The sequence below is a fragment of the Chrysemys picta genome, chromosome 12, assembly GCF_011386835.1.
Source record: "Chrysemys picta bellii isolate R12L10 chromosome 12, ASM1138683v2, whole genome shotgun sequence".
NCBI classification, from domain to species: Eukaryota; Metazoa; Chordata; order Testudines; family Emydidae; genus Chrysemys; species Chrysemys picta.
This window is the reverse complement of record NC_088802.1, coordinates 25992038-26011821: the sequence shown is the minus strand read 5'-3', so window position 1 is coordinate 26011821 and position 19784 is coordinate 25992038. Positions and strand designations below refer to the sequence as shown.

Genomic DNA, 19784 nt, shown 5'->3' with positions numbered 1-19784 from the left:
ACCCGGTTGGTTGTGTGGATGCGTGTTCACCACCAAGCCTAGGGGCCTCTGAGACAGCTTGCCTCCTGGGAGCCAATCGCAAGGGAACACATCTAAGAAATTCTTTTTCGTGTAAGGGTCCGTTGATAAGACACGTGAGAGCTGCACGGTGTCCATGTTCACATGTAGTCAAACAGAACGTTTCTCCTCTGATTTATTTCTATGACATTGTCGAAAACCCCATACACAATCATATTGATGGTAACCGTTAAAGCCTTCCCAAAACGTATTTCTGCTCTCAGGTTCCCGGTTTTAATCAGGGAATAGTGATCAGCGCATTCCTGGTCGGGAGACAGGTCAAAGGCAAACAAGATGTAACCCTGTGCAAACTCCTCATGGTCGATTAACAGAGAACGATCTTTCATGTGTTTACCAGCTACTTGTACCAAATTCATGTATTCTCTCACGCAGCGTCCTGCCTCGAAGTCCGGTTGCAGAGGCTTGGTCGGTATCTGTTCACCATCCACATACAAGGCCACAAAATTAATATCATAATGTTTAAAATGAAAGGGATTTTTAGCGTAACTTCCGCTAAAGGCATCGTTATCCACAAACCCTAGGACAAGCATTTTGGGTAACTGTCCCAAGAACAGGTTCTCCTGGTTACTGACCCTGCTGCCCGCGGGGATGCTAAATACTTTCATTCCAACACGGTCCACGGAGTATTTAGCATTAGCGGTAAGCAGGGCCTCCGCGTGCCCCAGACGGACTCCCGGGGCCACCCGTACTTTCTTCACAAAAAGGGACACTGATACAATGCGCAGTTTAAAGCCTTCAGCCACACTGCCCATTAAACAGAAAGCGTCTTTACTGCGCGTCAGTTTAATTTTCACATCCACGCCGTTTAACAAAAGTTTTTCTTGAAAAAACAGGTAAATGACCCAGCAGTTCTACCGTTCTGCTCTCGGCCGTCAGCTTTGCACACCTCACAAACCCTAGGTTCCCTCCATCCAACTCTGTTTCTTCATGTTGTCCAGCAGTGTCTTTGTAAAACAGGCCAGTGGAAAATTGCGTGGCGAGGGTGTCGTCGCTGTAATTGAGCACCGATTCTATAAAGGCCCTGTAAGGGTAGCAGTTGTTGCTTTGGCTTATGAGGCGGTCTCCCAGCATGACATCCAACTGACTGAAAATAGAGGCCATGGGGTAATTCACCAGACCCACTTCAGCATCCACGGCGAGTTCAGTTCCGTCTCCTTTTACAACCTTGCAACACAGGTACAGCAGCATGTTATTTAAATCCATATAATCTATGCTATTCCATGCTATAAAAAAGTCAATGGGAGTAGACTCTGTAATGGCCGATAGAGGCGGCACCTCGAAGTAGATGCTTTTCTCAATGCTGGACTGCGTAGGAGCTATTTGAAACAAGTCTAGTTCGGATTTGGTGCACTCTTCAGACCCGCAGTGAACAAAAGCCATGTTGATTAAAATATGTCTCTTTTACCAGGCAGAGCGCGTCTCCTCTTTCGCCCAGGCTTCCTCTTGGACTTTCGCTTATGGCCAGCCCTGCGTGTCAAAGCCCTTCTTTTAAAGGGTTTCAGGGGACCTGTGCGTTGCGGGTATGACGTATTTCTCTTTCTCTTCCTCCTTTTAATGTATATAAACCCCGATCCTTCCTGTGAAGCTGTATTCCCCACCTTCTCCAGAACAGCACAGGAGACATGACCTACCACATCTTTAGCTATGTTTTGAGCGGCTGTTTTTACGTGGGGTTTAATAGTCTCTAGCCCCCTCCTCAAAAGCGGTATGGCTTTTCGAAAGAGGCTACGAAATATTCCACCCACACCCGCCCCGTACATCACGGGGGTCCCATGATATCCAAGAAGGGAGTATCCAGCCTGGGCTTTGTAATAGTTCCTGTAGATGGTGGGGTCGCCATAATTTTTTGGGATCGCCATAATAGGGTTTTGCTTTTTTAGAAACCTCGCTCTCTCCGCGGCCGCAGATGCAGCTTGACGATCACCTTGCCAAAGCGAAATGAGACATGTCTGTTCTGATCTGTCTTTATTTCAATGGTGATGGTGTCGATGTGGTGTTTACGGACAGGGACGTAATGAGGTTTGTCATAGGTGATGGTAACAAACTTGTTGTTCCTTCCTCGGACAGGGACGCAGCGTAACGGGGAACAGAAAAGTCCCCCACAAACTGGTGTTCTATGATATCCGTGTATACATACAAGGAGTTAAAACCTCCTGTGATGTCTGCCGAGAAGGGGAATTTTTGGACGTTGCATTTGTGGCCCAAACCCAGAATGTTAGCTAGCTCCCCGCCAGTAGAAAACACGTACATAAAATTGGTAGATTTAAGTCTCACTTTTCTACCCACAGGGTCGTAGTTCATGACCACCTCAGGCGGTCTGGGATGACGAGCCACTTTGCTGTTCATATGCTCCAGTAATTCGGGTATGGTCGAGTAATAACCTCGTCGTAGGATGAAATTCCACGTTGTAGCTCCAAAGGTGATTTTGAAAGGGGTGTCTTCGTTGATACAATACCCGCACAGCTGGAATACTATTTCCACTAACCCCACCTCCCAGGCACCCGGGAGATTCAAGGGCTTAATTAGCCGTATTGTAAAGTTCGAGATGGTGTTTTGGGGAAAAACTGCAGAGCTGGCATTGCTGGGCAAAGTAATGTAAAACCCGCCGTCACTCATTTTTCTTTCTCTCTCTCTCTCTCTCTCTGTCCTTGCAGAAGGAATCTTTTTTTGTTTTGTTTTGTTTGTTCGAGTCTAGATGTCACAGAGTTGAGAAGCTTCCACCCAGCTGTTAAACTTATCAGGCCACCCCAACCATTTCACCAGTAGCTGCTTTTTTCTCCCTTTTCCTTTCTCTGCTAGAACTTTTTCAATCCTGTAAATCCTGTCTCGTTTGGGGTTTACTTTTTGTAATTCTTCAGGGTAAAAAGATCCAGTACCTGCCTCACCCTCGTAATCTTTTAAGCGGTATACAGGTCTCTGTCCCCTGGTTAAGGCTTCATCCACTATGAATATCTCATCGGTAAACGTCTGTTCATAACCTTTTTCAAAAGCGCCTTTGGTTTTAGATAGTCTCACGTGGTCACCTTTTCTAAAAGGGGCAACAACTGGTTTTATTTTAAAACCATCTCCGTAAACCGTTTTCCATACCTTCCATACCTCTCAGCAAATTGCCCTTAATTGGTACTCTCAGTGGTATCCCATGAGAGCACGCATTGTTACAGAAGTGTAAAGGGGATCACTTGCACCTGTAGGGAGCCTGGTGAGGTCACTAGCTCAGCACTGAGAAGAAAGCAACAGTATAAAAGGCTGAACCAGGGAGCAGGAAGTGGGCTCCTAGTAACTGCTGCTATGCTGTGATGCACCAGAAAAGATAATAAAGACACATGGTGGAGGGTCCCTGGCAGACTGCAGGCTGCTTAATTCATACAGAGGTCTGCCAGCCAGGGGCTGCTGGAACTGATGGGGGAGCCCATTCATACTTAGACATTTAAAAATGAAAATTGCATGCAATCTCTTCATGACATTTCATGCTGTAAATTGTGAGTGACAACACATTTTTATGTCTTGTCAGATAGGTTAATATACAACATAGTTTTACTATTTGCCAACATATTTTCCCATGTAATAACAAAATGAGATTGGATAAGAAGCCACAGAAATTACACATAATTCAGTGAGAAATAGTGAAAGGAACGCAGATATTTCTGAAGGAAATTTTAAGGAAAAATTATCTATTTTTAGATTAACATTTCCCTGTATTAAAAACTAGGAAAAACACATAGCTTCAGCAGCCCTAGACAGCAGCAGACTGGATAAAAACACAAATGAATCCATCAAAAGATAACTTTAGGGGAGGGGTAGGCAACCGAAGGCGGCACGCATGCTGCTTTTCAGTGGCACTCACACTGCTCGGGTCCTGGCCACCGGTCTGGAGGGCTCTGCATTTTAATTTAATTTTAAATGAAGCTTCTTAAACATTTTAAAAACCTTATTTACTTTACATACAACAATAGTTTAATTATATATTATAGACTTACAGAAAGAGACCTTCTAAAATCGTTAAAATGTATTACTGGCACGCGAAACCTTAAATTAGAGTGAATAAATGAAGACTCAGCACACCACTTCTGAAAGGTTGCCGACCCCTGCTTTAGCGTATTTATTTTCAAATAATCAAGGTAAGTTTAGGGCACACTGACATGAATGGCATATTGTAAATACATTTTCAAAACTAAATTATTACATTGAAAATGTTCATAACGCATCATGTTTAAAACAGAAAGTAGTCCCAGCAATGCCATGTGAGATTGAATCATCAAACTGGAGCATGGGTACATGATTGAGTAAATGGGGTTTGTTTGTCTTGTTTTAACGGTAAATTGATTCTTTTTTATCTGTGCAAGGGAGATGATATGAGAAATCAGACTGTCACCCCTTGTTTGGTTCCCTCATACACTGCTCAGCTAGCTCTTCAAAAAATTAGGTTCAATGGCTAATTTGAAGGAATTAGACCAATCAGTCACTATTTTTACAGAGCATTCCTGAAAGTGGTGGACAGAACCCAGAGGAACTGAGATTAATTTCCTGGAGCAACTTTATTTTCTTTGTACTCTAACCTCACATGACAACAAAATATCACCCTTTCGACTGATTTATGGCCAAGAAGAAAGGTTTCCTAATAAAGCATCACCAAATTTCATGTTATGTATCATCAAATGCCAGCATCTTTAATACAATGAACTTAATTTATGATGATTCAGTAAAGGTATACAATCCCGTCTGTTTCTTTACCAAACTTCATTTGTTGCGTCCTTAGAACCAAGAACATAAAGAGCCCAGCAGTACATTGAAATCAACAGTGGACACTGACACTATTATTTGCAGGCAATGTACTTCTAAAGAAAAATAAACTAAGAAAAGGATATTGTAGAGATTTCTATGTATAGGAAGATAGCATTTGAGGTTCCGGACCATGTTTTCTTAATTGATGTGAGAACAAGAAAGGAAGGATCATATTTCTTACCAGCATCACCCTGTGCCAGGGATGGAGCAAACACAGCGGGAGGGGGGAAAATCTGTCTGGCTCTGTCCAGCAAGTGGGACCCATTCTGGGGTTGCCAGGTCTCCGGTTCTCGATTGGAACCTCCAGTTGAAAAGGGAAACTGGCAGCGTCCAGTCAGCACAAAAAGTCCAGTTACCTGCAGTAACTGGCCCCCACCACTGGGGGCGGGAACAGCAACAGCAGCAGCAGCACTGGGTGGGGCCAGTCTGTGCCATGGGGGTCACTGTCAGGGACAGAGATTCCCTCCGGCCTGAGCTGGGACGGGGCAGATTTTCAGGGGAGCTGCGTTTTTACCCCAAACATAGTAACCAGGACTGAAATAAGGATGGAGCGTCCCAGCGAAGGTGTCAGTGAAAGTGAAGATACGGGACCTGTCAGTCACATTGTAAAACGAGACCTCGCCCGCCTCATAGTCCAGGAAAATCCCCACCCGGCTGGGCCTGATGCTCACGGGGAGGGAGGTCGAGGGGGAGGTGAGGGCCTGGTATACCCTGGCCCTCAGGCACACGACCCAGTACCCATTCACAGGTGTGAGAGTGACCTTCCCCTTCCTGCTCACAGATTCCCTACAAACCCCCAGGTACCAGCCTGTCTTGCCTCCCACCTCCACCTCCCAGTAACGCCTCCCGCCCGTGAACCCCTCAGTGCCCAGGACCCAGATATCATGCTCAAATCCCTCAGACTTGTTGGGCGGATCCCAGGCTGCATGTCGTACATGTTTCTGATCCTCAGACAGGACGAGGTTGGGATGAGCTGTGTCTGGATCCAGAGTCACGCCCACTGGGGAGAGAGTCACAGAGTCAGTGCTGGGGGCAGGGGGTGGTCACTGGCATCAAAGGGAAATTAACCTGCATTCTCATCGCTCCCCGTGGTGCCTGCCCCCTCCCCCTGGCACCGTCCCCTGAGTTCTCCCTCCTGCCCCTCCCGTCACTCTCTGCCCCCTTGACACCAGCACCCCTCACCCCCCCTAGTGTCCTCGTGCCAGCCCCTCCCTTCACTCCTCCTCTGCCCCCCTGAGTTGCATCTCTACCATTGCCCCCATCTGCCTCCATGATGCCTGCCCTTACCTTCCCCCCTTTGAACCCCTGGTGTAAGCCCTTTCCCTCACCCCATCTCTGCCCCACTGGTGCCCACCCCTCCCTTCCCCCTCTCTCTGCCCCCCTGGTGCCCACATCTCCACACCCCTCTCTCTGCCCCCCTGTGCTCACCTGTTTCCTTGCCCCCACTCTGCCCCCTGGTGCCCATCCCCTTTCCTCTCCTTGCACCTGCCCCTCTGGTCAGTCCCCACATTCCTCCTGGTGCCTGCCCCTTTGCTCGCCCTCCTCTGTCTTCCTGGCACCCACCCCTCATGGTTTTCTCCACTTTTATGACTGCCCCTTTCCTTTGCTCCGTTGCCCCTTGGGGTCTGCCCCACCCCTCACCCCCCCATGACCCTCTGGCACCCGCCCTACTCCTCACCCCTCATTCTCCCATTGTCACCTGCACCTTTCCCTGCCCCCTCCTTTTCCCCTGGTGACAGCCCCTCCTTCTACCCCCCCTCTGCCTTCCCAGTGCCTTTCCCTCTGTTCACCCCTTATATCCCCTGGTGCGAGCCCTGTCCCTCTCCCCCCCCTCTGAACCCCAGTGCCCACATCTTCTCCTGCCCCCCTTTGGACCCTCGTGCCCACCCCTCCCCTCATCTCCAGTCCTGCCCCTCACGCATACTCTATGGCCCTGATGCCTGCCCCTCCTTTTCCCCCTTAACTGCCCCCCCCCGTGCCCACCCCTCCCATCACCCCATTATTCCCCTGGCACCTGCCCCTCCTCTCGCTTTCCTCCACCCACTGGTGACTGCCCCTGCCCCAGCCAGCTCCTCTGCCCCCAGGCTTCTGCGTCACTCTGTGCCACAGAATCATAGAAGATTAGGGTTGGAAGAGACATCAGGAGGTCATCTAGTCCAACCCCCTGCTCAAAGCAGGACCAAAACCAACTAAATCATCCCAGCCAGGGCTTTGTCAAGCTGGGCCTTAAAAACCTTTAAGAATGGATATTCCACCACCTCCCTAGGTAACCCGTTCCAGTGCTTCACCACCCTCCTAGTGAAATAGTGTTTCCCAATATCCAGCCTAGATTTCCCCCACTGCAACTTGAGACCATTACTCCTTGTTCTGTCATCTGCTACCACTGAGAACAGCCGAGCTCCATCCTCTTTGGATCCCGCCTTCAGGTTGTTGAAGGCTGCTATCAAATCCCCCCTCACTCTTCTCTTCTGCAAACTAAATAACCCCAGTTCCCTCAGCCTCTTCTTGTAAGTCATGTGCCCCAGCCCCCTAATCATTTTTGTCGCCTTCCGCTGGACTCTCTCCAATTTGTTCACATCCCTGCTGTACTGGGGGGACCAAAACTGGATGCAGTACTCCAGGTGTGGCCTCACCAGTGCTGAATAGAGGGGAATAATCACTTCCCTCCATCTGCTGGCAATGCTCCTACTAATGCAGCCCAATATGCCATTAGCCTTCTTGGCAACGAGGGCACACTGCTGACTCATATCCAGCTTCTCGTCCACTGTAATCCCCAGGTCCTTGTCCCGGGTGCCTGCCCATTCGCTCCCCCACCCCATGGTCCCGGCACTTGCCCCACCCCTCATCCCTTCCACCTCCTGGTGCCCACTCCTTTTGTACCCCATTGCCCTTGTGCCTGCCCCTCCTTTATTCCCCTCCCCCTTCTGCTCCTGTCACTGGCCCCTCTCCTTTCTTCTCCCAGCATCAGCCTGTCCCCTTCCCTGCCACCCCCACTGACACCTTCCCACCCCCACCCCAACTCTCCCTGCCCTTTCCTGGCTCATTGTCTCCTCACAGGCAGATGGGCCCTAACTCCCCTCAGGGGGAGGGTGACCAGACGTCCCTTTTTGAAAGGGACAGTCCCTCCTTCCGGTGTCCCAGCTTTTTCTTAAAAATGGGCAAATTGTCCCGTATTTTCTGTCTCCGCCCCATAAGTACTGACAGACAGGTCCTGCTGCTGTCTGGATCCCTGCTCACCAGATGCCCACCCACCAGCGGTGAGGAGGAGGTGGACAGTGGCTGAAGATGGGGGTAGGTTTGCAAGGCTGGTGGTGGGGCAAAGATGCAGAACGCAGGGCCGGACTCTCCCCCTGCTGGTCCATCAGTGCAGCCCCCACTGTGTGCCAGCTCTCAACCAGCAGGACCCTGCCCCCTGTCCCATTTCCAGCCAGTGCGGGCTGCGCGCTGCGAGCTGTGGTAGCTGGTGCCAGGCAGCAGCTGGTAACACATCACCTCTACTTCCCACCCCTTGGCCCTTTACGTGTTCCCCCTCACGCTGTCCTCTCCCTGCTTTGCCCCTTCCCCCACCCCCAGCCCCACTGCTCCTCCATATCTGCTGCCCCCCAGCGGGGCACATCCTGCTCTCAGCACTGTGTGATGAAGCAGCCCCTGATCCGAGTGCTCAGCAGCTCACCAGAGGCCTGGCCGGCAGGTTCTTTCCTTCCCTCACTACCTCTGGCTGGGCCAGCACTCTGGGAAAGCCCAAGACCCTCTGGCCCAGGGCACTAGCCAGGAGGAGCCGAGCCCTGCATGTGCCAACCTCCCCCACGCCCCCCAGTGCTAGCACAAGGAAGCCTCTCCTCTCCTCAGCTAAGCTCTGGAGTGGTGGTGGTGGGGCGGAGTGATTTCCAGCTTGTTCACGCCCCAAACCTGCAGGCTCCACAGCAGCCCCAGGGGCAGGGTCCTGCTCCCAGGGAGTGTGGAGCTACTCCATCCCCTAGGCATCCTCCCTGCTGAGCCACCTCTCTGGCCCCTGTTCGCTGAAGCCCCTGCAGTCAGGTTCGCTGGGCCCTGGTGCACAATGCATCCTTAGGGCTTAACCCCTTCCTGCCTGCGCTAAAGTCAGAGGAGACTGGCTGGGTTATGTCAGTGTCCATCCCCTGCCGTAACCCCTCCCCTCACTGGGGTTACAGATGAATAGAAGCAAGGGCCAAGTGGTACTGTGAAGTCACAGGCACCTGGGAGGCAGAGGCATATGAGGGATGGGGCAGACCCCAGGGAATCTGTTGCTTTGGAGGGGGGATTTCCTCACTTTCTGCCCCCTCCATCTGGGAGATGATGCATCGGGTGCCAGTCCCAATCCATACCTGCGCAGCGCTTCTGCACAAGGGGTTTGCACCTGGGCAGCTACATCGGTGCAAGGAAACCCCGGCAGACACGACCTGAGACACTGCTGTGCCAGGGGCCGTAACCTCTCCTCTCACGGGGGTTATAGGTTAGTAATTACAGAGTCACAGGAGCAGGGGAGCTGGACTCTGGGCTCCAAGGTAGGGCCCGACCCACTGGGCTGCAGAGTCATTCTCACTCCCATGCTCTGGCCCAGGGCCCATGGCTGTTTAGACACAGGGGGACGTCTTCAGCAGGAGAGATTGAGGGAGCCCCACGTCAGACACCGAGGCTGGAGCGCAGCAGTTCCAGCCCTTACCTGAGGGTGGAGGAGACCCACATTCTAATTCCCACTGCACATCATACAGGGGGCACCTTTTTCTGTTCATTGAAACTAGTCAGCAAACTCAGCATGGATTCAGGACTAGTTTCAATCGAACCAAAAATACAAACTATTTCTCCAAAACATTTCTCCCAGCCCCACTGCAAACCTGTCTGAGCAACTTAAGAGTCCAAACTCCAGAGACTTGCATTGAGTGACTGTCAGCATCCCCAGAAACACAGAGTTACGGGCAGGCCATGCTCAGGGCATCAGCTATGAAACATTCCAGAGCTGCTGTTAAATTTGCCCTTGCTAGAAAAATTCCCCCCTCCAGACCCTGATCTCACCCGACATCAGGCTGAAAATGGAGACTTGGCTCCAGCCTGAACTCTCTGCCCAGAGAGATTTGTCCCATAGACTCTGTGAGTGGCACAAACCCTCTGCAGCTGCACCTGGATGTCTCCTAGAGAGGATAATGGTCACAGAGACCGTCTCAGATCCTCAGGAGCTCAGGTGTGTCCATCTAACGACAGCACCAGCCACCCCCCTTTGTTCTCATTAACCAGCCCTGAGTCAAACACGCTGGGAACCTTCACACCCAGACTCTGGAGACACTTTGGGTTCATCTACACAGACCGCAGCAGCGAGTCCCAGAGCTCAGTCCACAGACTGAGGTTTGTGAGGCTCCTGCTATGGCGCTAAAAAGAGCCGTACAGACCTTCTGGCTCAGTCTGAATTTCAGGCTTTTAAGTCCAGGGAGCAGGGGGGGCTTCAAACCCAAGCTCCAGCCCCACACGCAACATCTACACAGCTGTGTTTAATGCTGTAGCACAAACTGCATGAGCCAAAGTCTGTCACCCCGGCTCTGAGACTTGCCCAGGAGGGCTGACAGAGGAGCACGGCACAGACACCTTCCATGCTGGAGGGACATTCACTCTCCCAAGCTGGTGTCTGGATGGCCAGGAACAGCCAAGGGTGTTCCAGCTCCCATTGCTGGAAGTGCCCAGGCACCCACAGTGATGCACTGAGGAGAGCCAGTGACTGGAAAGATTCACCCTGACCCACCGCAGACAGGGCTAGTTCAATGCTGGCCACAGACTGTGGGCAGGATGGGCACATAAGATGGGGCTGCCTCCAGGAGCAAGGATGGGCAGACTTGCCTGGTTTCCCGGAGCACTCAGGGAACAGGGGAGTCCCAGGTTATCAAAGACGCCCTGCATGGGGAGGTCAAGCCCAGGACTGTGGGAACCCCATTTTGGGCTGGGGAAAGTGACCCTCCCCCAGGGTTAATTTGTTTTGACTGCAGGGAAAGGGGACCGCCCTACAAGAACTTTGGCTTTTGGGCAGAGGGGATGTTGCTATGGGGCAGGAAGAGTTTCTAGTACTGGGTAAAATGGGTTGCTAAGAAAGCAGGCCCTGGGGTATAAGCATCAGAGGGAGAGGCCAGCCATGGGTTACAGATGTCCCTCTGCTTACCAGGGATACCTTAGCCTCACTCCCAGATTGAAAGCTTGGGAATTGGGGGGTGTTTGAACAGCTTCCCCCAAGAACCTGAAAGGACTCCCTTGGAAAATGATCCAACAAGCAGCTCTAGGGGACAGCTGGCTCTCTCGGCCAGGGGAGTTGAGGCAGAAGCTAAACGTGATTCAGCCTTTATGGTGGTCCCAAGAGAGGGGTATTACTAGAGCTCTGAGAGGGCTATTGAACAGCTCTGTAATTTGCAGACCCAGGTGTGGGTTTTCTTACTGAAACTGGCCAAACAACAGGAGCAAACCCAGTGACCAGAGGAGAGGCAGAAGGAGCTACTCGCAGAGCAGGAGAGAAGCCACCGGTTGTGGTTACAGAGAGCAAATGGGTCAATGCACTAAAAAAAGGAACAGGGCATTTGGCAGAAGAAATTCTGCTCTAGCTCCCAAGAAGCCCAGCCATTGGAGATAAAGCTCCAGCACCCATATGAGCCAAGGACTGGTGTGATTATTGATATTCAGAGAAACTCAGAGCTGCTGAATGTACCAAGTGCCAGGCACCATGCCACAGGGAGGAAGCGGCAGTTGGAATCACCAATACCCCTGGTCAAGGAGCCCAGGCCCTAGAGGAGAAGCAGCACCTGGAGACTGGAATAGATCAGCCATTGGAGGAGTAAATCAACAGGGAGATGGGGAACAGTCTCAAGACAGCCAAGCTGCAGGCAGCCAAGGTAGAAAATGAGCCATGAAAGACGAAAGTTACCCAGAAGCCAAAATGGGAAGGGCTTGAACAAGCCCTAGGCCTTGTGAAGGAGCGTCCCAGAAAGGGCTGCAGGATAGTGGTGTGGCTGGGAAACTAAAGCAGGGTTTGCTGGGACACAGGAGCCTGCCTCACCACTTAGAAGGAAGAAAGTTGGAGCAGGTGAAACTGAGGGTGTCTGCATCTGAGCTGGGAGGTGAGATTCGCAGCTCATGTAAACGTACCTGCACTAACTCTGCTCAGGTTAGCACGCCGAAAGTAGCAGTGTAGCCTGGCTAGGAAGGGCAGCTCGGGCCAGCTGCCTGAGTACGCACCAAGGGGGCTGGGTGGGTTTGTACTCAGGCAGTAGCTGAAGCTGCCACCTGTGCTATCCTGGCCACATGGCTATTTTTAGGTGCTAGCTCAGCTACGTCTACATGAGCTGAGAATCACACCTCTTAGCTCCAATGTAGATGTTTCCTAATAGAGAAGGAACAGATTCTGAAACAAGTTAAAGAACTAGAAAGACTAAACCTGAGGGCTCAAGAGAGGGCAGAGGTGCAGGCTGAGGGCTCTGGTGTGTGCAATAAGAGAGAGACCAGCAATAAATCACCAGGAGGCTGAATTTACACAGGGGAATGCAGTGTAAATTGGGGTCTTTGGAGGTTTTTAGGGGAACAAGTGGATCACGCACTGAAGAGCTGGATGTCGACGGGCACAGATACCGAGGTGCTGGCTAAAAGGGAAGCTGCACTAGTTGCCGTGTCCTCTACAGCCACCCAGCAAACCCACCCACTAATGAACTAGAAGAAAAGGTTGCTGCAGCTGAGGGGAGCAGGGCAGAAGGCCTTGCACAGCTGAACACCCTGCCAGCCGAAAGGCTGAGGCCCGGCAGGAGCTAGAGGAGATGCACTGTCCAAGGGACTGGAGCTCAGCCCAAGCCATCTAGCGGGAGCAGGAGCACTGGAAGGAGCCCGTCTCAGCACTGGAAGGCGACCGGGGAACAGCAGTGCTTGTTGCTGCAGAAGCAGCTGACGAATCTCCAGAATCAGCTTAAGATTGAGTGTGGAATGAAGCCTGGCTCTGAGACGCATATGAAGCGGGAGAGCCCAGAGGCCTTGTGGAAAGAGATGAAATTGTGCCAGAGAGAGCAGGCGCGGCTTCTCCAGAAAACAGAGCAGCCGGGCAGCGAGCTATGCCAGACAGCTAGAGACAAGGTCAGCGCTGTGGTGGGTGCATCGGGTGGAAGATGGGCTGTCTGAGGTGGGGATTCCAGTTGCTAAAGGGAAAAGCAACCATGTTAATAACATCAAACACACATGCAAGTAGGGTAACCAGATAGTAAATGTAAAAAATTGGGACAGGGTGGGAGGCAATAGGCATCTATATAAGAAAAGGCCCCAAATATTGGGACTGTCCCTATAAAATCTGGACATCTGGTCACCCTACATCCCAGAGGAAGCTGAAATAAGAAGGGAAGGGACAAGGGACCGCTCCCCCGCAGAGGCCTGGAAGAATAACACAAAGCCTGAACCGGAGCTGGGCTATAAAGAAGTCCATCCGAAAGGAAAAGACGTCCCCCCAGGGAGGAGCAGGAACGTGCTTTTCCAGCTGAGAACATTACACAGAGTCATGTGGGCAGAGGAGGATCCAAAATGGGCTCCCAAAGCTCCTTTGCTGAAGGGTGCAGGAAAAAGGACATGGCCAGTAGCAATTAATGATGCAAAGAAGGAGCTAGTCTGAATGAAAGAGACCTTGGAAGAGACTCGCTGCAGATTTATGTGAATTCAGGGGACATCATTACTTGGTAGTTGTGGATAACTTTTCCAGGTATGTAGAAATAGTGTACTTGGAAGATGTAACACACCACAGTGTTATTGAGCAACTGAAGTGCACTTTTGCTCATTTCAGGGTTCCAGAAGAACTTGTGACAGAGCATGGACCACAATTCACTGCAGCAGAATTTAATTATTCCAAATAAAATATAGCCTTCCTCATATTACTAGCAGCCCATATTACTCACAAGCGAATGGAGAAGCTGAAAGAACTGTACCAAGGAGTCGCATCTTACACGGGGGTTAGGTTCTGAAGTCAGCGTGTAAGGCGAAAATCGTGTATAGTCAAATGCTCATTGAGTGGAATGGTGGGCGGACTCGCCCGCATTACAGGTACAGTATTTAAATTGTTATTTTTCTTTTTTTGTTTTTTGCCGAGTGCGTATAGTTAAAATTGCGTAAGTTAAATGCGCCTATGATGCGACTCCACTATACAGACAGCCAAGAATATCCTACAGCAGAAAGATCCATTCTTTGCTCTCTGAGTTACAGATCAACACCAATAGCAGCTCCTGAATACAGTGTCGCACAACTCCTGATGGGAAGACAACTCAGAACTGCCCTCCCAACGTAGGGAGTAGTCAAGTCAAATAAAAAGGCAAAAAGAGCTTAGGAACACTTTTACAACAGACACCACTCAGAGACCTACCAGGTCTAGAACCTGGTGACGGTGTTTGTGTCAAACTGGATGGAGAAAAAGAATGGAATACTCCAGCTGTCATAAAAAATAATTCAGTGCCCAGGTTGTATGTAGTCGAGACTGACAGAGGAGAGTTCAGCAGAAATTGTCAGTATCTACAGTTTGTTTCTCAGAAAGAACAATCGACAGAGCAAACTCTACAGATGGTGAATGCAGAGCAAGAAGATGACTCAAGGATTCCAGATGGACCACAGTCAGTCATTGCAACTAATGAACACCCAGAGGACCAATCTGTTACATATTTGGGTCATGTAATTAGAAGACCAGTACATTCAGAGACACCTGACAGACTGATCCGTACAGCACTCCAAATACAGTGTGACAGTGTAAATACTGTAAATGGTAGGAATGTAGAATTTAAAGGGGGAGATGTAATGGAATGCTAAACTGTATTATGCTGTTCAGCCACTAGGTGCTGCTGTGTGCTAAATACATTTTTAAACACTCAGTCAGACCTGGCAGAGCATTAACTGCTGGTGTGTATCTGGCTCGGAGGAAAGCGCTGTGGTGTGGCCAGTCCATATCTGGCACAGGAGCATGACACCAGTGGTGAAAGGTCAGTGCTATTGACTACCTCTGCGATGGCCAGAGAGCCTGACTTAGGTTTGGTCTACACTACAGAGTCAGTCTGACGTTGACCTAATTATGTCAGTGTACACACAACAGCCTTGCTCCCACTGATGTAAGTGTTGTACTACACTGACATCATAACTCCACCTGCACAAGATGCATAGGACTAATGTCGGTGTAGTTAGGGTGATGCAGTGTTGGTGCAGGCACTGCCTTGCTTACATCAGTTGTTGGCTGTCGTTAATTTCACTAGAGACAGGAAGCTGCTGAGGAGAAGGGATCCCAGGAGAGCTCACAGAGCAAGGAGCCTGGAGGGGATGCCCCCAGAGAGAGGGGCTCACCTGAGGGAGAAGAGCACCCAGAGGTGACAACGACAGCCCACAGCAGCTACAGCAGGACAGAGCCCTAAAGCTGAGAGCTGCAGGGAATAAAGGTGCAGCCTGATCTGAACCCAGCTCTGGGGGGACCTGATTCCACCTGGGAGATTGAACCAAGCCCGGCTCTGGGAAGAAGGGCTGGGGGCTCCTGATTCTATGAGGAAGACAGGACCAAGCCCAGCTCTGGGAATGGGGGGGCTGACGGACTCCTGACTCGAGGACTTCAGGGCTGGAGCAGAGCAAAGGAAAAGATTTTATTTTGGGGTTTATGTGGACTGAAAACAGACCTCAGCAGGGGACTTTTGTCTCAGACCTTTTGGACTGTGTGGAGTAATGTAAGGAGTAATGAAGAGGGTAAACCGAGGCAGGTGTTTGCAGGGCCACCTTGAGCCAGCTGAGGGAGTGTGGAAGAGGGATGTGAGAAGGGGGTGATGATGGGAGGCTCGGGATCCCTACAGGCTCAGGGACATGAGATGGCCCAGGCCCATCTGTGACCAGGCCCAGTGGATACAGACTGCACTGGACTGGGGGCAGTGAGGGGGGAGAGGAGTGGAGATGGGGAGGGGAGCAGGGATGAAATGAACCAGAGCCTAGGTTGGTGCCTGGAAAGAGCATCTGGCCTTCCTGACTCTTGCCTTGCCCTGCGATTCTGTTCTGATCGTTGCCACCCAACTCCTTCTCCTCACCACCCTGGATGCCTCACACTCACTGCCATCCCCTCCACTCCTTGTCCTCCCCTCCCAGGCTCTGCCCTGCTCCCCCCTCACCCCCTGCTGCTCCCCCACTACTAGCCCCACTCACCCTCATGCTCACTTTGTTCCCTTTTCCCACCAGCTCCCCCTACACCCCGAACAAACTCTTTTCATGGTTAAAGTGCTGTCCTAGGAACCAGCAGATCTAGGCCCAGGTTCAGCACATGCTGCCTGTGTCACCTTGGACAAGTCACTGAGTCTCTCTGTGTTTCAGTTCCCCAGCTGTGAAATGGGGATAATCGTCATGGGCGGTGGGTAAAATAAGCCAGGCTCTGGCCCTGCCCATGTGCCACACTCTTCCCCAAGCCATTGCCCAAGCCGGCAGGAGGTCAGCTTTGCCACTGGCCAGAGGCTAACAACCCGGCACTGGGGGCGGTGCTGAGGCCAGCCAGCAATTGGGCTCTGGGGGCCGGCACTGGGGGCAGTACGGTGCTGGTGTTGACCAGTGGCTCAGGACAGTTTGACCAGGGTTCCTCTGGCCGCTGGGGTGGGGGGCAGGCACATTCAGGGCACTGGTTGACTGGGGGGAGTGGACATTTGGGGCTCCAGCAGATGGGGGTTGGGGTGGATGTGGCCCTGGGCAGAAGGGGCTGGGCTGTGTGGTTAGCTTCCCCAAAGGGGGGGCTCACATGCTACCCATGATAATCATCCTCCCTTCCCCCACCCTGTGTCCGTCTGGTCTATTCAGACTGGAAGCTTTTTGGGGCAGAGATGGTCTGTTCTGTGTTTTACAGCTCCCAGCACCAGAGCCCTGAGCGTGGCTGGAAACTCCAGGCCGTCCTGCACTGCAAATAATATCAGTGTGTTTAGGGTCAGATTGTGCCACACTGACTCACGCTGGGCAGCCCCTCGAGTTCCATCGCGCCAGGGTGGCAGAATCCGGCCTTTAACTCAATAAGAAATTCTATTTGTTTTATGCGGTCCTCAGATTTCCCAGGTGCTGCAGATGTTCCTGTTGAAGCCTGCACCTGGGGTGTGGAGTTGTCATGGGGGAGCTGGAGTGTGGACAGCCGAGCAAGGGACAGTCAGGGCTTGTGGTCCAGGGGAGAGGAGGGGAGGGGATGCTTCTCCTCTTTCCCTTGGAAGTAACTTTAAGGGTTTGTCTACACAGGGAAAAGCCCTGAGTGGCTAGTGCAGAACAGCTAGTCAGACTGCCTGCCTGTGCGGACACTCTGATTCCACGCTAAGAGTGCCCTTGTCTGCTTTGGGTTAATCCACATTGGAACTGAGTGCCCTGACCCCCTGCTGCAGGCTGAGTGCAGAATAATAGTGTCCACACGGGGAGTTAGTGCAGAATAGCTTTAAATTCTCACCCTCACTATTATGGTGCAGAACAGCGATTCCACACTAGCCATGCTGGGCTCTTCTCCATGAATTCCCCACACCACAAGCCCTCAGTGTGGGGAGAGGAGGCTTAAATTCCTTGTTCCCCACCCCAGCAACCCTTCTAGAGCCACCAGCTGCCCCTCTGCCCTCCATCCACACTCTGCCACTGCATCCAGCAGGGTTGGATAAGCTCATCGGCTGGATGTTTCTGCCAAAAAATGGTGAGCAGCGAAATAAATAATTAATTGACTAGAGGCTATAACATAGCAACAGAGAGCAGTTAAACAATTGCCTGTGGCACCAGCTTCCCCCTCACAGCAGGGTGTGGGTGTGTGTTCTCTCTCTCTCTAACTTTCACATGGACAATGACATTTTGCCCCACCCCTTAGTTACTGTGAGAGCTGTGAGAGAACTGCGCAGGGATCGAGTATCCCAGGGGAATGGGACTGAGAGGGACTGCGGCAGTATCAGTGTTAGTTACCTGCGTATCCTCGGGCTCTGGCGAGTCCTGAAATAATCAGAAACGAGAATTTACACAAACGAAATGCAGCCTCAGCAAGTCACAGACTCAACAAGTCACACACTGTGAAAAACAAATGACACGGCGCTTACCCAGTTCTGCCAGAGGGTCCATGGGAATGAGAGGAGAGAAGGGAAAAAAGAACATACATGAATCAATAGGAGAGATTCTCAGTAACAAAAGTGCCCAGTTCTAAACCCACATTACATTGGCCTCAGTGGAAATTTTGCCTGAGTAAGGACAGCAGGATTGGGCTCCTAATCAGTAGTTAGGGCTTCTTCTTTATCGCACCTGATCCCACAAAACCTCCCCGCAGAAATCAATGGGGCTGCACCTGTGGGGATCACTCATGTGAATCAGGGGGGCAGATAAAGGGCCCGGTTCTCTCCCTGCTCCGGTCACTGTGTGCTGGGATGGTGCAGACTGGCTGGGACCAGTCCCTGGACACCAGAGAATTCCCCTGGTGTAGGGAGAGCCCAGCTGGGCTAAAACAGCGTAACTGGCTCCTGTGCCAATTGCCCCCCTCATCCTGGTGTTGGGGGCATGTCAGGGCTGGGACTGAGGGGCTGGGAGGAGATGTGCTGGGGCAGGGCAGGGCACATCACCAATTCTCAGGGACCCGACAGCCAGCTGGAATCAGAGCAGCCCCTGGGGTAGCTTGAGAACCAGGGAGCCATAACCAGCTCCTGCCCTGCCCCCGCCCCCCACCTCAAGCAAGTCCTGGCTCTGCAGAGAACCTGGGCCTGCAGCTCAAAGAACTCTTCCTTCATAAGTGTCTCCATCATCTGGGTGATGCTGGTGACCCAAAGGGGTGCTGAGCTCCTACAACTCCTGCCAGCTTCAGTGTGATCAGACCCATGTGCCTGAGCCTACAGCTGCTGTGTGTGGTGTGTGGAAATCAATAGGGCTCAGAGGGCCCAATCCTGCTCCAAGGAAACCTATGTGTGCGGGAGAACATCCATGGAGAGTTCTCAGGGTGGGCACTATTCAAGTAAACTAATTATTGTTCTCGTTACAGGGTGTCTCTGGTGTCAGTAAGTGAAGTGTGTTTGTTTGTGTTTAAGACTGTATTTCCAAGGGTCAATGTGAAAAATAAAACTATTAATATTAGGGTTGCCAGGTGTCTGGTTTTTGACTGGAACACCTGGTCGAAAAGGGACCCTGGCGGCTCTGGTCAGCACTGCTGACTGCGCCGTTAAAAGTCCAGTCAGTGGTGCAGTGGGGCTAAGGCAGGCTCCCTGCCTGCCTTGGCTCTGTGTGACTCCTGGAAGCAGCCAGCGTGTCCCTGCGGCCCCTAGGCACAGGGGTGATCAGGGAAGCTCTGCGCACTGCCTCTACCCTGAGTGGCGGCTCCATAGCTCCCATTAGCTGGGAACCAGGGCCAATTTGAGCTGCGGGGGCAGTGCCTGCGGGTGCTGAGGCACCTGCCTGCCCCTGCCCCTAGGAGCCGGACATGCTGGCTGCTTCCAGGAGCTACGCAGAGTCAGGACAGGCAGGGAGATGCCTGAGGTAAGTGCCGCCAGGTTGGAGCCCGTACCCCAAACCCTCTCCAGCACCCCAACCCCCGGCCCCAGGTCAGAACCCTCTCCTGCACCCTAACTCCCTCCCAGAGCCCACACCCCAAACCCCTGCCCCAGACCTGAGCTCCTACCAGCACCCAAACTCCCTCCTGGTGCCCACACCCCCTCCCACACCCCAAACCCCTGCTCCCGCCTTGAGCCCGCTTCCACACTTCAAACCCCTCGGCTCCAACCCCGACCCCCTCCTGAACCCCAAACGCCTCATCCCTGGCCCCATCCCAGAGTCCGCACCCCCAGGTGGAGCCTTCATCCCCTCCTGCACCCCTGCCCCAGCCCAGAGCCCCCTCCCACACCTTGAACCCCTCATTTCTGGTCCCACCCCAAAGCCCGCACCCACAGCCAGAGCCATCACCCCCTCCTGCACCCCAACCC

General features: G+C 52.1%; 1 protein-coding gene across 1 annotated transcript; it reads right to left on the bottom strand.

Annotated features, from left to right (window-relative positions):
* Window positions 1-4158: 4158 nt before the first annotated feature.
* On the bottom strand, window positions 4159-18498 carry LOC135974461 (erythroid membrane-associated protein-like). Its single transcript, XM_065562653.1, has 3 exons — window positions 17925-18498; window positions 17794-17820; window positions 4159-5860 (listed from the first exon to the last, which is right to left on the bottom strand). Exons 1-3 carry the CDS (start codon window positions 17977-17979, stop codon window positions 5307-5309), a joined length of 636 nt encoding a protein of 211 aa, XP_065418725.1. The 5' UTR covers window positions 17980-18498; the 3' UTR covers window positions 4159-5306.
* Between the last annotated feature and the right edge of the window lie 1286 nt (window positions 18499-19784).

Coding starts and splice junctions, on each gene's coding strand:
- LOC135974461 (XM_065562653.1), bottom strand. CDS start 17,979: ATGTTCTTTTTTCCCTTCTCTCCTCTCATTCCCATGGACCCTCTGGCA. Junction 17,821..17,924: donor GGACCCTCTGGCAGAACTGG/GTAAGCGCCGTG, acceptor TGATTATTTCAG/GACTCGCCAGAGCCCGAGGA. Junction 5,861..17,793: donor CAGAGCCCGAGGATACGCAG/GTAACTAACACT, acceptor CTCTCTCCCCAG/TGGGCGTGACTCTGGATCCA.